The 16330-nt window shown below is 35.7% G+C and overlaps 2 protein-coding genes across 14 annotated transcripts in view; one reads left to right on the forward strand and one right to left on the reverse strand.

The window, feature by feature from the left end:
* CAPS2 (calcyphosine 2) overlaps positions 1 to 16330 on the forward strand; it is a 175236-nt gene that overhangs the window by 39155 nt on the left and 119751 nt on the right. The window lies entirely within an intron of this gene.
* Positions 1 to 16330, reverse strand: part of GLIPR1L2 (GLIPR1 like 2) — a 31657-nt gene that overhangs the window by 2779 nt on the left and 12548 nt on the right. Inside the window, exon 4 of the mRNA XM_032346986.1 lies at positions 8141 to 8226. Coding sequence (XP_032202877.1) covers positions 8141 to 8226 — 86 coding nt within the window. The remainder of the gene's footprint in view (positions 1 to 8140; positions 8227 to 16330) is intronic.

A 16330-nucleotide genomic window follows, 5' to 3' on the forward strand; every position in this document is an offset into this window, starting at 1 on the left:
CCACTGTCTCTTGGCATTAATTCTTATTACAGAAAAGTTTGACACCAGCCAAAATATGCAGGATTGTCAATTGCCAATGCAGCATTCTATCACACTTGTGTCAAGTTGATCCTGTGTTGCAGACCTGAAATCAGGAACTAACTACCTTTCTGTGAATTCCTTCCTCTGTATAGCTCCAAGTTAGAGTTTGCCAATGACAGGATGTATGTGAAATTTGGAAGATTAAAGAGAAGAAGAAACCATTATTATTCTCCAAGGGTGGTTGTTCGCCAGATACCTGAACAGATGTGAGATTCCCAGTGGCTGCTTGGTCGAATAGGAAACTACCTGCTTTGCTGTCAAATACTGAGACTGTTTGGTGGGAGCTTTTTCAAAGATTCTTGAGAATTGCAGCAATTTTCTTGTAAGCTTTTGAGAACCACCTATTTTGGTGCTTCAAGCTAAGGGGTTGTTTCTGCTTCTTTGACCTTCTAACTATAGTTTCTCCGCCTTTTCATAGCAACTTCTGTGATCTTTGCTCCCTTAGAGTTTACACCATTCATGTGAGCTCTATTTTCTATGTTCAACACTGTATTGTCAGAATATTTAAAGTGGCTGTTTTCCTGACTCAACCCAGACTATTAAACTCCAATGAATTATTTTACGTTTTGGTTTGGATACGTGAAGGATTCTTTACTTTCCTCTAATTTGCATCACTTTTTCCTGGCACATATTATCCATTTTCTTTCTTTCTTTCTTTTTTTCTTGAATCTTTAAATGGTTGTTTTTATTTTATTTATTTATTATTTATTTATTTTCAATGGAGTTATAATTGACATATAACATTATATTAGTTTTGGGTATACAACAAAATGATTTGGTATTTGTATTTACTGAAATGATCACCACAGTAAATCTAGTGAACATCTGTCATCATATATAGTAATAAAAGTTTCTTCTTGTGATAAGAATTTTTAAGTTCTACTCTCTTAGTAACTTTCAAATATGCAATACATTATTATTAACTATAGTTGCTATGCTGTACATTACATCCTCATGAATTATTTATTTTATAATTAGAAGTTGAAGTTTCTACCTTTGACTGTCTTTACCCATTTTGCCCACTGTCCACCTCGACCCCTGGGAACAATCAATCTATCCTCTGTATCTATAAGCTTGGTTTTTGGTTTTACATTTAAGTAAGATCATATGGTATCTTTCTTTCTCTGACATTTCACTTAGCAAAATGTCCTCAGGGGCCATCCATTTTGTCACAAATGGCAAGATTTCATTTTTTTTAATATGGCTGAATTCTATTTATTTTGTGTGTGTAATGATAGATACAGATATAACACATTTTCTTTGCCCATTCACCCATTAATGGATACTTAGGTTCTTTCCACATCTTGGCTATTGTAAATAATGTTGCAATGAACATGTGGGTGCATATATGTTTTTGAGTTAGTGTTTTCATTTTCTTCAAATAAACACCCAGAAGTGAAATTACTGGATCATGTGGTTCATTTTTAATTTTTTAAGGAACCTCTTACTTTTTTCCAGCTTACATTCCATAGTAGGTATTCAATGTCTGGATTCAAGAATTTCTATTTCTGGTTTTTAAAAAAATTATTTCTTTGAATACCTATATATCTATCTATTGCTTTGTTTTCTGCTGTATTATTTTTGTTCTGGTCGTCAGGGGCTCCAATTATTCACATAAGGAATCAGATTTATCAGTGCTTTCTTATAATTTTCTCTTTAGTCTTTTAAATTTCTTAGACTTGACCTCCCTATCCCTTACTGTATCTTCCAGTATTTTTGGTTCCTTGTGTTGTTTTCAATGTGGCTTTTCAGTTCTTCATAAGTATATTTGAGATATACTAAAAATATTTTTGTTTATCTGAATTTCAAATTTAATTGAGCACCCTGTATTTGATCTGGCAACTGACAGGCTGCTCCTCCACTTGGATCCCTCCCACGTGGCTCAGATTTTGAAACCCAGATTCAATGTTCTCCCATATTGCCAAGTCAGTAAGAACACTTTAATGAAAGGGAACACTGGGGTATCCTCTTCTCCTTATCCCTCTTCCACTGTTTCCACCATTCTCTTTCAGTATTTCTCATTTTTTTCCCCCCACCCCTAGGATCTTATTCTTAGTATACTACTTTTCTTTCTCTGTGTGTTGTACCTGGATAAGTTATTCCTTTTTTATATTTTTAGACTTGTCTATATGCTTTTGATTCTGAAACACAGCCTTGAAATATACCCGAAGCTTATGAGTCTTACCTACTCAGGTATCAAATAGTATTTAAAGCTAATAATGATCAAAACCCATCATCTATTTTCCATAGATTTCTCTCTTCATAGAATTCATATCTCAATCCATTGCACCAAATCTGGTATTTATATTAGACTTTTTTTCTCATCACTATGTCAAATTATTCTTTAAGATTTGCTAATTTTGCCCCATAAATATTAATCAAATTTATCTCATCACCTTCATTTCTCTTACAAATAGTCCAGTATGAACCTTATCTCCTTCCTGACTATAACAAAAAATTTCAAATTGATTTGCTTTCCTTAGGTTTTGCATTAACAATTTTTTTTTTTAATTTGAAAGAATCCCTCCTTCTGTGTGGGGTTGGCTTAATTTGTTGTTGATTCTCCAGATCTTTAAGGTATAAAGAGAGATGGTGTATTCTGGATTTTTCAGTTTTTTTGAGGGAGGCTTGGATGGCTATGTATTTCCCCCTTAAGACTGCCTTTGCTGTATCCCATAGGTTTTGGACCGAAGTGTCTTCATTCTCATTGGTTTCCATGAATTGTTTAAGTTCTTCTTTGATTTATTGGTTGATCCAAACATTCTTAAGCAAGGTGGTCTTTAGCTTCCAAGTGTTTGAATTCCTTCCAAACTTTTTCCTGTGGTTGAGTTCCAGTTTCAAAGCACTGTGGTCTGAGAATATTCAGGGAATAATCTCAATCTTTTGGTATTGGTTGAACCCTGATTTGTGAGCCAGTATGTGTCTATTCTGGAGAAAGTTCCATGTGCACTTGAAAATAATGAGTATTCTGTTGTTTTAGGGTGGAATGTTCTGTATATATCTATGAGGTCCATCTGGTCTAATGTGTCATTCAATGCTCTTGTTTCCTTATTGATTTTCTGCTTGGATGATCTATTACTGAGAGTGGTGTGTTAAGATCCTCTTCTATTAATGTATTCATATCATTATGACTCTTTATCTTGATTAACAGTTGTCTTATGTAGTTGGCTGCTCCCATATTGGAGACATAAATATTTACTATTGTTAGATCTTCTTGGTGGATATGCCTTTTAGAATGATGTAACATCCGGGCACCTGGGTGTCTCAGTGGGTTAAGCCGCTGCCTTCAGCTCAGGTCATGATCTCAGGGTCCTGGGATGGAGTCCCGAATCTGGCTCTCTGCTCAGCAGGGAGCCTGCTTCTCTCTCTCTCTCTCTCTGCCTGCCTCTTTGCCTACTTGTGATTTCTCTCTGTCAAATAAATAAATAAAATCTTAAAAAAAAGAGAATGATGTAGTATCCTTCTTTATCTCTGCTTACAGTCTTTAGTTTAAAATCTAATTTATCTGATATGAGAATTGCTTTCTTTCTTTTTTTTTTTTAAAGGAATGTCTCTCTCTCTCTCTCTCTCTCTCTCTCTCTTTTTTAAGATTTTATTTATTTATTTGACAGACAGAAATCACAAGTAGACAGAGACAGCCAGAGAGAGAGGAGAAAGCAAGCTCCCCACTGAGCAGAGAGCCAGATGTGGGGCTTGATCTCAGGACCCTGAGATCATGACCTGACTGAAGGCAAAGGCTTTAACCCACTGAGCTACCCAGGCGCCCCTCCCAACTTTCTTTTGAGGCCCATTGGCATGAAAGTTGCTTCTCCATCCCTTCACTTTCAGTCTGGATGTATCCTTAAGTTCCAAAATGGGTATCTCGTAGAGAGCATGTGGACAGGTCCTCTCATTTTATCCAATCTGCAACCCTGTGCCATTTTATGGGAGCATTTAGGTTGTTCACATTGAAAGTGATTATTGAAAGATATATTTTTATTGACATCATGTTGCCTATGAAGTTCTTGTTTCTATAGATTGTCTCTGTAAATTTCTGTTCTATGACACTCCTGGGTTCTTTCTTCTTTTATAGAACCCCCCTTAATATTTCTTGTAGTGCTGGCTTGGTGATCACATACTCTTTTAAAACTTGATGGTCTTGGAAGTTCTTTATCTCTCCATCCATTTTGAGTGTCAGCCTTGCTGGATAAAGTATTCTTGGCTGCATGTTCTTCTCATTTAGTGCCCTGAGTATGTATAACTACTAGTATGTATAGCCAGCCCTTTCTGGCTTGCCAGGTTTCTGTGGACAGGTCTGACGTTATTCTGATGGACTGTCCTCTGTATGTAAGGAATCTCTTCCCTCTAGCTGCTCTCAAGAGCACCTGTCTAAAGTTATTATTCATCAGTTTTACAGCAATGTTGTGGAGCATAAGGAATAACCGTGGAGGACATTGGGAGATGGAGTGGAGAAGGGCATTGGGGGAAATTGGAGGGGGAGGCAAACCACGAGAGACTGTGGACCCTGAGAAACAAACTGAGGGTTTTGGAGGGGAGAGAGGGATTGGGTGAGCCTGGTGGTGGGTATTATGGAGGGCACGTATTGCAGGGAGCACTGGGTGTGGTGCATAAACAATGAATGCTGGGACACTGAGAAGAAAACAAATAAATAAAATGGGGAAAAAAAATCCTTCATTTAGAAAAAGGCTGCAATACAGTGCAAATAACTTATTTTGAACCATTTTAATACAAGTGGCCATTCTGATATATCTGAGAGTACTTATTTCCTACAAACAAGGATATTTTTCTACATGACAGTAATACAACCAACAAAATCAGGAATTAACATTATTACATTACTATCTTCTAATCTTTTGACCTCATTCCATTTTTTTTTGCCAGCTGTGCTAATAGTGTCTTTGTAACAAAAGAGCATGTTCAGATTCATGCATTACATTTTGTTTTCACGTCTCTTTATTGTCTTCTGTCTGGGACAGTGATTCAGTCTTTATTTGACATTAATGATCTTGGCATATTTTGAAGATAACACATTAGTTATCTTGCAGACAAATCTTTAATTTTTTTTAAACAAACCTGAAACTTGGACTTATATGAGCTTCCTTGTGATTGGACCTAGTTATGCATCTTTGCAGGAGTATCACAGAAGAGATGCTGTGTTATTCTCATTGCGTCCTCTCAGGTGGTGCAGGGTTTTGGTCTTGATTTTTCCAATTACTGTTGATGTTCACATGGATCACTTTATTAGGATGGTGTCTGGCTGAGCTGCTCCATTGTGAAATTACTCTTTTCCCACTAGTAATGAAATATTTTTACAGGGAGTTACTGTGGAACTATGTAATATATTGTTCCTCATCAAACTTCTAATTTATTAATTTATTAATTTACATTAGTATGAATCAGAGTTTCCTGTTATATGCAAGGAGTTATAATTTTTATTTTTATTTTGGTACTCAAATTGTCCTAGGTTTGATCACTAAGATGTTTTTTGTGTCCTGTGTGTCCATTTTGCTACATGTTCCCATCACTCTTTGAGCACTTCTTTGCTTTTAGATATGAAAAGATGGTCTGGATTTAACTTCTATTTTCCCTGCGCCAGCCCTGGGACCTTTCTCCAAATGAGCCTTCATTTCTTTTACTGCAGGCTCAAATTTGGAAACCAAGATGTGGGTGCTAGTTTTGCTCATTCCTTTGGGGGTGGGAGGTCACTGCTCCAAAACCATCTCTGAGCTAGGGAGTATATGTGTATAGATACATACATATACAAACATTTACATCTATGTTATTTATATTTATTGAAACCCCTAAGCTTCAATACCTCTAATTTCAATTCATCACAAGAATCATGTTTATTTTCTTCTTTTACATTTTTAATACTCCATTCTCTGACAGTGAGAAAGCTGGCTACTTATTTATTTGATCAATTCCTAGTAGGTTTCCAATTTCATCGTTGCCTCTACTCTCTTCCCTACATGGGTGTCCTCCTCATTCTGCTTGAGCTCTTATACCCCACACCAGGCTATAGAGTTGCCAGATTTAGCAAATAAAAATATAGGGTGTTGCCATTTTCAATGATGTGGATAGAGCGACAGTATTATGCTAAGTGAAATAAGTCAGAGGAAGACAAATACCATATGATTTCACTCATATGTGGAATTTAAGAAACGAAACAGATGAACAAAGGGGAAAAAAGAAAAAGAGAAGCAAAGCAAGAAACAGACTCCTAGCTATAGAGAAAAAACTGATGGTTACCAGAAGGGAAGTGTGTAGGGAATGGGTTAAATAGGTGATGGGGATTAAAGAGAGTACTGGTTGTAATGAGCACTGGGTGTTAAGTGAAGTACTGAATCACTATATTGTATGCCTGAAACCAATATTACACTATATGTTAACTAACTGTAATTTTAAGAAAAACTTAAAAATATTTATAGGATGCCTAGTTGAATTCAAATCACAGATGACTACAGAGAATTTCTTGGACAAGTATATCTCATGCAATATTCAGAATATACTTATACTATATATATATATATATATATATATATATATATATATATATTTTTTTTTTTTTTTTTTTTTTTTTTTACCTGAAGTCCAAATTTAACTGGGCATCCTGTATTTACTCTGGCAACCCATAGGCTGATCCTTCACTTGGATCCCCTCCCACCCCGCTCAGACTTGTAAAACCCAATTTTGGGCTTCTCCAATGTGTAGATTCCTCTGTTTCTCCACTAGGGCTCTGACCCTTCCAGATGCCTGGCCACCTCCCTCCCACATTAAAGCTTCCCTCACCTAGTTTGAATTCTGATACATCATGTGAAATTGCCCCTAAACATAGATGCTCTCTTATCTACATAGATTTTAATATCTCTTACCAGGGCATCCCTATATGTGAATCCTTTCCACATTCCGCTTGGGTTCAAACAACCAGTGCCAAACCGTCCCTCCATGGATGTAGTCCTTACATGTCCAGTCTATTATATGCCAAGCTTCTCAATCTTACCCCATGTTGATGCCCTCCTCCACATACTGGGGATCAGATACCACATACTGAACCCTCTTGGTATGGAGATCTCTTCATTCTGGTATGTTTCTGATACCCTAAGTCTGACCTCATTCATGGACATCCATTTCACTCCATAGACACTCTAACCTTCTATATAAGACTATACCCCCATGTGGTCACTGTCCTCCCCTGTTTAAGGCTGTCTTCTCATGTTCACTGTGTATGAATCCCTTGTCATTCTGCTTAAGCTCTAATATGTCACATCCTCTGGCCCTCTGTGTAGATGCCTACCTTGTTGTGACCTACTTAATGGTTTTAGGATTGAATTCTTTTAGGAGGAGAAAGAAAAGGGGAAGAGGAAGAGCAAGATTTTGCATCTTGATTCAAGAGAAGCAAGGGCAAGAATGTTGGAGTGGATACATGTCAGCAGTGATATTATGATGAAATTGTCCATTCGTTTCTTTATCACAAAATTACAATGTGCCCCCTTACTGTCTCAATTTAGCCCCCAACACATTCTTGTAAGCATCCTATATTTCAGGTGTGGCTGTACTTTTGGATTACATGCTCTTATGTTTGGAAAAATTAAGGAAAAGTTTACCCAAATATATTTTCTACTTCTATCTTTTGAATATTTTGGAGGAAATAAAAACTAAAAGAAAAGGCTACTAAATGTGTGTTATTTTACTTCTTTTCTCTTTATAAATATTTTAGACTATCCTGTCCTTTAGAGCAGTCATTCTCAAACAGGCTGCTATTTCAGGAATTAACTAGCAAGCTTCTTTAGGAGATAACTATTCTTTCTCATTCCTTCTTTTAGACATTGTGGTAGGTCTCTAGGGGAAGAAACAGGGGTAATAGAGGGGAAAAAAGGTGGTCTAGAAAATTCTAGAGATGATACAGTTTCAACCCTCCTTTGTTAATATAATAACAACACTCTGATCAAAAGAACAATATTAACATGACAAAGAAAAAACTAGTGTTCAATACTTCATTTTTCTTGTCATCAAATGTGTTATGGATTTTTTTATGTTTAAGTTATTTTCTTTATCTTACTGCATAGAAAATCTGTGCATCTGTCATATCTGCTACATTGAGCACAAATTATTCCTGGTCTATAAGGCCTTCTCGACAGAGATCCTCTACAAAAAAGCAGAAAACATTTAGTTAGAAAAAAGTCTCAAATTTCATCATTTAAATAATATGGTTACCAATTTTTAGTTAGGTTATTAAGGTGATTTAACTAAGAAAAGGGACTTAAGGAAGTACTGAAGTTGGAGATGTAATCTTCTCCTTTTCCCCCTAAGAAAATAGTCTTTTCTGAAATGAATCCTCATGTCCTTAAAACAAAGTACTGTAATTTAAGTGTGAATGAGTTTTAAAGCTGCTTTAGGGGTGCCTGGGTGGCTCAGTGGGTTAAGCCGCTGCCTTCAGCTCAGGTCATGTTCTCAGGGTCCTCGGATCGACTCCCTCATCGGGCTCTCTGCTCAGCAGGGAACCTGCTTCTCCTCCTCTCTCTCTCTCTCTGCCTGCTTGTGATCTGTCTGTCAAATAAATAAATAAAATCTTTAAAAAAAAAGATGCTTTAATTTAAGTTTGTAGCAAAAATTTTCTTTCAAAATGATGTTATAGAATGTTTTATAATTAATTGCTTTCTGCTTAGTACAAATATATAAAAATTTCTATAGAAATGATATATTAATTTTCTGAAAAGTTTGTAAAATTCTGAAATGCCTATTGTCCTAAAGAACCAGCTGCATGATTTACTCAAAGTCTGCCTTAAAAATAAGTAAATATATAAACAAGCAAATAAATTTATTTATTTATTTATTTATTTATTTATTTATTTATTTAAAGATTTTTATTTATTCATTTGACACAGAGAGATCACAAGTAGGCAGAGAGGCAGGCAGAGAGAGAGAGAGGAGGAAGCAGGCTCCCCGCGGAGCAGAGAACCCGATGTGGGACTCGATCCCAGGACCCTGAGATCATGACCTGAGCCGAAGGCAGCGGCTTAACCCACTGAGCCACCCAGGCGCCCAAGCAAATAAATTTAAATGGGATTTTACAAATTTGGTTTAATTCATTGTTTAGAACAGAGGGAAGAATTGAGAAATTATTACATCAATTGCCCAGGGCTAGGTAAGAAGGAGAGGCCACACAATAGATACAAATTGGGAAGTTTATATGAAGGATTTAGGTTGAGAAAGAGGGACAATAGGCAGAGAAATAATATTTAACAAGAATACTTATTTACTCAGTGTATAGGTGAAAATTTTAAAAACAAATATTAGGCACAGAAGACCCTGGTTAGGTCACTCTGGGCCATCCAGAAGAAGGGTGAAAACTTAGAAATATATACCAAAATAAATTTACATCATGGTAGAATACAATGGGTCTTCTTTTCCAAAGATTTGAATTTCATATCACTATTTATATTATATAGCCAGAAATGTCAGACTAATACTCTCCCATGCCAATATTTTTCTTGTTCTGAGTCTGTAAGAAGTTTAACGTAAATCAAATTAAGTCCGAATCTACAGTACAATTCCACAATTGCAATTGGAATTATTGGCCTGGATTAGGAGAAAAGAAAATTAAATACCTATTACCAGCAAGTTCCATTGAAATTTCAAAGCTTCCCTGGAAGTACTTGAAGAAACAGACAAATTTCTATTTTTAGACATTTGCTTTTTCCAAGAATCAGCCTAGAGGTTTGCTGAGATCAAGTCAAAACAGTCCTCTGGAACACTATTTAGACTCATATTTGGCCATACCTTCAGGATGTTACTACTATAGGACATGTGTTCAGGCCCTAGATAAGGCTGTGTTGCCTGGGTGGCCTAATGAGTAACTATACACATGTCTAAGCCTAAGTCCACTAGAAGATCATTATTTAAATTCTATGATAGAGCTATAGAGCTGTATAGATCATGACCTTAGCAGAAACCAAGAGTTGGGCACTCAATCAACTGAGCCACCCAGGTGCCCCAAACCTTTCTGTAACTCTATCACATCTCCTCCCTTCACTCTCACATCTTGTACCTCAGGTCTAGGACCCACAGTTAAACACTCCTTTGAGATGGATATTATTTAGCTGCGCTATCCTTTAATCCTCCCCAAGATACCATCTTCCTTCTGATCTAGTGCCTCATTCATTTTGGTACCTTGGTCACCATCTCCCTTTTCAGGCAAAATTGTTCTCGTCCCTAAATTTGGGACATAGGTGATTACAATGTGCTTATGGATGATTCATCCAAAGGCTTGGCCTGTTACTGGATGTCTTTACCATCTCAAATAATACTCCATAATTGTTGGAGCCACATTCTGGATCTTGTTATCCCCTAAAACTATACCTCTGAACTCACAATATCATACATTCCATTCACTGACTGTAGCCTCCTATCCTTGCAGCTTGCTCACTCATTTACTCCTGTCATATTTCTTCATTAAGTTCATTGGTACTGCAAGTCTAATTTATCCCTATCTATCCTATTGTCTCTTCTCAATAAAGCCTAGGTCTATTGCTTTGCATATTATCTGGCTAAAACCCTATAACTCCATTACTGTTTTCCTTTATGTCTACCTGACAAAACCCCAGTGCTGGAAAAAAATGACAGAACCTTAACAGTCTGCATGCTCCATGTCTGCTTCAAGGCTGCTGGGTGTTGCTGGGAAAAAATAATTTGAGGAGGTAGAGAATCTTTCTATGTCTCTCTAATCAGCTTCCTCCCTCATTTTCCATCATAACTCTTTCAAACCTTCCCAAACCTCAAAATTCTAGCTTTACTGTCTCCTTTATTCTCAGGACATTATCTGTCCTACTTCACAGTGAAATATAATAGCCTTTAGATTGAAACATGAGAATTTTTTTTTTCACTAAACATGACAAATATACCTATTTCCTTCTTCCTTCCTTTTTCTTTTTTAAAAATAAAAAAAGATTTTATTTATTCATTTGAGAGAGAGTGAGAGAGAGCATGAGAGGGGAGAGGGTCAGAGGGAGAAGTGGACTCCTGGCTGAGTTGGGATGGCGATGTGGGGCTCTGTCTTGGGACTTGGGGATCATGACCTGAGCCAAAGTTGCTTAACCAACTGAGCCACCCAGGTACCCTCTTCCTTCCTTTTTAATACAACTGGAGAACTGCCCCTCCTTCCTTCTAAGGCTAATTTCTTTAATAACATTCCTTTTCTCAGGAACTTGTACCTTTGGATATGTATATACACACACACACACTCACACTCACACTCTGCCTTTGTTCTTTACAAAGAATTGGTTTTATCTGTATTTGACCTTTCATATCAATATTTAAATAGGCTTACATCTTTCCCACTTTAAAAACAAAGCAAAACAAAAATAAAAGCAACAATAAAAGAGCCCAGAATTCATTCATTTTCCTCTATTCCACAGAAATGGCTCTTCTTATGCTTATCAATAAACTTCTCTTTAATCTGATTTTTAATGTCTTTACTTTGCTTGACCTCTTAGAAATTTCGGACTACTACTTCCTTCTAAAAACATGCTTTCCCCTATGCCTCCTATGATACTCTTCTTTCTTTTCTCCTACCTGTGTGATCATTCTTTGGTTCCTCTCCACACTTCATCTTCCTTTAATTGCCCTTAAATGTTGGCATAAGATTCTGGAGGTCCTGTTCTCTTTTTACTTTACACCTCTCACTAGGCAATCCCATTTACTCACATGATTTCAGTTACCCTATGTAGTCTTGCACTCCAAATATTTGTTCTATGCCATGCCTTACTCATGAGCTTCTGACCTATATAACTAACTGCTTATTGAACATCTCAATGCAGGTAAATCACAGCCAACTTAAATTAATTATGTTCAAGATGGATTTCATGATCTTCCCATTGCAGTTAATGGCAATACCAGTCATGCCTGAATTATAATTCTGAGAATCTTCTTTGACTGTTACCTCTTTTATTTACTTCCTTTTTTACAGATTTAATTAATTAACTAGTTAATTAATTAATTTCAGAGAGAGAGAGGGCATACATGCAAGTGAGGGGAGGGGCAGAGGGAGAGAATCTTTAAGCAGACTCCTTGCTGAGCATGGAAGCCACCTAATGTGAGGCTCAATCCCATGAGATTATGGCCCCAGCCAAAACCAAGAGTCTGATGCTTAACTGACTGGACACTGTCCCTCCTCTTTCTCATTACTTAGTATAATGATCTACAAATCCTGTTATAATTGTCTTCTAAAAATTTCTTAAATAATTCTCTGATCTCAATCCAGATATCCTTCATTGATGTTAAAGTAAATAAATAAGTAAAGGTAATACATGTATAATACTTGTAAGTATATGGTGGAAAGGAAGAAGCAGAAAAGGCAACCTTATTTTTATTTTTTTTAAAAGATTTTATGTATTCATTTGAGAGAAAGAGAAGGGAGAGCATGAGAGGGGAGAGGGTTAGAGGGAGAAGCTGACTCTCCGTCAAGCAGGGAGAAGGGCAACTTTAAAGGGGAAAATGTCTCCTTCCTCTACTTTTCCTTCTATCTTCCCAGAGATAACTTCTGTTTAACGTCTTCTTATGATTCCTACCAGAAACAAGTGTTTTTTTTCCCCATAAAAATTCTCAGTACTTATATATTGTGATAGACTACTAGCTATCAATCTAAATATCTCTTAAAATACAGAAATAACAATATTTTAGCTTGTCACATTATTGGCTAACCATGTTATGTTTCCCAATTTCCCTTGCAACTTAGATGTGGCCATGTGATTAGTTTTATATCCAATGGAATGCAAACGGCAGTAATGTGCATCACTTCCCACTTGTGCTATAGGAGATGGTCATGCAGACAACACGTTTCTTTTGCCTTACTATGAGATTAAGCAAACCCTTATCTGTGACTTGGGCTTGATCTGTAGACATAGATTCTGCCTCCAGGGAGTGGTGAAGAAACAAGATGGGAGCAAGCTGGGTCTCTGAATGACTAGTAGAGCAGACCTACACACCTAACTGAAATTTCCCATTTCTCTCTTCTGAATCAATGTATTTTCTGATAATGCTAGCTGCTATAACAAAAGACCCAGTCTTACTTATTATTGTTCTGAATCTTACTTTTTCATCTAACAAGTAAGATTGGTACATAAAGACACCAGTATTTTCAATAGTTATACAATAATGCATGGTAAATTAATTGTTCAGTCTGCTCTTACTTGAGTCATTATTTTTTAAATTTCAGTTTCATGTTATTAAAACATACTGAAATGGGTATCCTTGTCTATATATATATACATATATATATGTATATATATATAGGCTTATTTTCATGAAGATATTAAAATGATAAAATTCTAATAAGGGTATTACAAGAATAAAAAGTAAGTATATTTTAAATTTTATTATTCTGCCAAATCCAGAAAGATTATACCAATTTACTGTCCCATCATATGTGCAGAGTATGAAGCTTTTCTATCATCTCAGATGGATGAGTGAAAAGTAGTAACTTGTATTTGTTTTTATTTGAATTACTTCAGTGATGAATGAAATTGAATATCTCCTCATATGATTAATTTTTTCTTTTTAGTAAATGACCTTTTTCATATCTTCTTTAAATTATTCTTCTGTGTTTTCTCTTTTTCTTCATTATTTGTATGAATTTTTTGCAAATTAATGAGACTAATTCTGCCATATATTCCACAAATATATTTTCGCAGTATATTGTTTTTTCTTTGGCTATAGCTATAGTATTTCTTTAGCTATAAATTAATTTTAAATTTTTGTGTAATCAAATGTATTCATATTTTCTCGATTTTTATGTTCTGCTTGCTAAGTCCCCAGGCTGATCTCTCCATTTTGGCTGAGCCCAGACTGCAACTGTGTCTTCTCAGTGCTGTGCAGCTTCTGAAATTTCTGTGTGGATTTTCAGCTTCTGAGCAACTGCTACTATTTAATCTTTCCAGAATCTTGTCTTAGGATGGGTAGCTTAGGAGTTGACCAAGGACCCATAAAGAATTTTTACAGGTTTTTGGGTGTCCTTCTTTGCAGGCCTCTCCTCTTCAGGATCCTAATCCTGAATATAAGGTATCTTAACATCAATAACCACTGATATTTCCTATGTTCAGCAAATAACACATTTGTTGCTTGGATTCTGTTTCTCTGGCTCTGGTTTCGAGAATTCTCTCAGTGAAAGCCAAGACAAATATAGGGTTCCCACTGAGTTCTTTTCTATTTGCAAAGATTATGACCTGAGCCAAAACTGAGAGCCAGACACTTAACTGGCTGTGCCAACCAGGCACCCTGAAAGCATTGTGTAAATGAACTTTTGCACACTCATTGAAAAACAGAACACCGTAAAGACCTTAAAAAGAATCTGGAAACTCTTTGTGTACTCAAATGGAAAGACTTTCAGTTTATATCACTAAGTAAACAAAAAATTGAAGGACACCACAGGAAGTGTAGTAGACTTCTGTTTGAATTGTGGAAACGCACACACGCACGCACACACACACACTCACAAAGACAGATATACTTTGGTATATGCATAGAATATATCTTTTAAGATAAAATATTGGGGAGGGTAACTGGAAGACAGAAATGGGAACATTAATTTCTTTTCAATTTTCTATCATGATTTTTCTATTATGACTATTAAGTAGTAAACATATTTTATTAAAATGACCTAGAATTACAGTCCATAGAAAGTAATGAGAAAGAGGTTTTACTACACAAAATCCTAAGGGCCAGCAGAAGTTGCAATCAGAAGAAACTATATAACTGTAAATATCTTCAATATTGAGTAAGATTAAAGATAAAGGAATGTTGTATACCTTAACAAAAACAACCTCTGTTCCTAAAAGATACTTGGAAGATTGAATATCTCAAAATTACAAAATAGAAAGTAAACAAAGAAATTAGAAAGTATGAATCAATCTGGAATCTTTTCTTTTGAAAGATCAATTAAATAGATTAAATCCTCATGAGCTTTATTAAACAAGAAAAGAAGAAAAATATTCATTATTAAGCTTTCTCTACATTTACTTGCAGACACAAGTAAATGTGTAGAACTTGCACTTCAATACCTCCCCCTTCCCTCATATGTTCTAATATAGTCTACCTCTCTCTTTTTTATTGATGGCTTTCTTTAGCTTATAAAAATGCATTAGTAACCAAGGTTATAAAAAACAGCTTTCATGTAACTCTACACACTGACCTCTTTTTCTTCTCTCTGCTGCCAATCATCTAATCAGAGTAGTATTCTAAATTGGCATTATTTTTCAAACTGCAAGTCATGAGCCTTAATAGTTCATAAAATCAAATTTAGTGCTTCATAGCCAACATTTTAAAATATGAAATAGTTGTATTAAATTGCAAGCAAAATATTATTTCATATAACATGTTTTTATTTTAAGGATACATATTGTTTTATAGATATTTCCTTTTAGTTATATACTGTATTTCATAATTCTAAGATGCAGATCTTTTCATATTTTAACATCTCTGTAAATGGGATACATGTTACCATTGATGATGTCTTAAAATCATAGCCAAGCAGTGAATGCGATATGGTTGTCACTGAACATTTGTGAACTTGTCATAGCTCTTCATATTATCATTGCTTCAAATGGTTATATGCATTGTTTATCCTTAATGTATTTAAACTGTTATTCCGAATGTCTAAAATGATTACAATATGATATATCATCGAATCATAAATTATTATGTATGCAGAAAAACATGAAAAAACAATCTCATATAGAATTAAAAAATGGTGGGAAAATAAGTCTAAATGTTATTTTTTAAAAATGCTAGCACAGTTCTAAGTTTCTCTCTTACCTCACTAGACTCTCTTTTTTTTTTTAAATTTTTTTTATTTTTTTATTTCCAGCATAACAGTATTCATTATTTTTGCACCACACCCCATGCTCCATGCAATCTGTGCCCTCTATAATACCCACCACCTGGTACCCCAACCTCCCACCCCCCGTCCCTTCAAAACCCTCAGATTGTTTTTCAGAGTCCATAGTCTCTCATGGTTCACCTTCCCTTCCAATTTCCCCCAACTCCCTTCTCCACTCTAAGTCCCCATGTCCTCCATGCTATTTGTTATGCTCCACAAATAAGTGAAACCATAGACTCTCTTTATACTCCTGATAACTCTTTGCCTGAAGTTAAAATACTGTAGTGATGAAGGGCTTCGTCCTTAAGTTTCTTCTGTTCTATTTTCTATACTTAACTTTCTCACAAGGTGATCTCAGGAAGGACCACCTCATTTCTG

This window comes from Mustela erminea, chromosome 6, assembly GCF_009829155.1.
Source record: "Mustela erminea isolate mMusErm1 chromosome 6, mMusErm1.Pri, whole genome shotgun sequence".
Classification (NCBI taxonomy): Eukaryota; Metazoa; Chordata; class Mammalia; order Carnivora; family Mustelidae; genus Mustela; species Mustela erminea.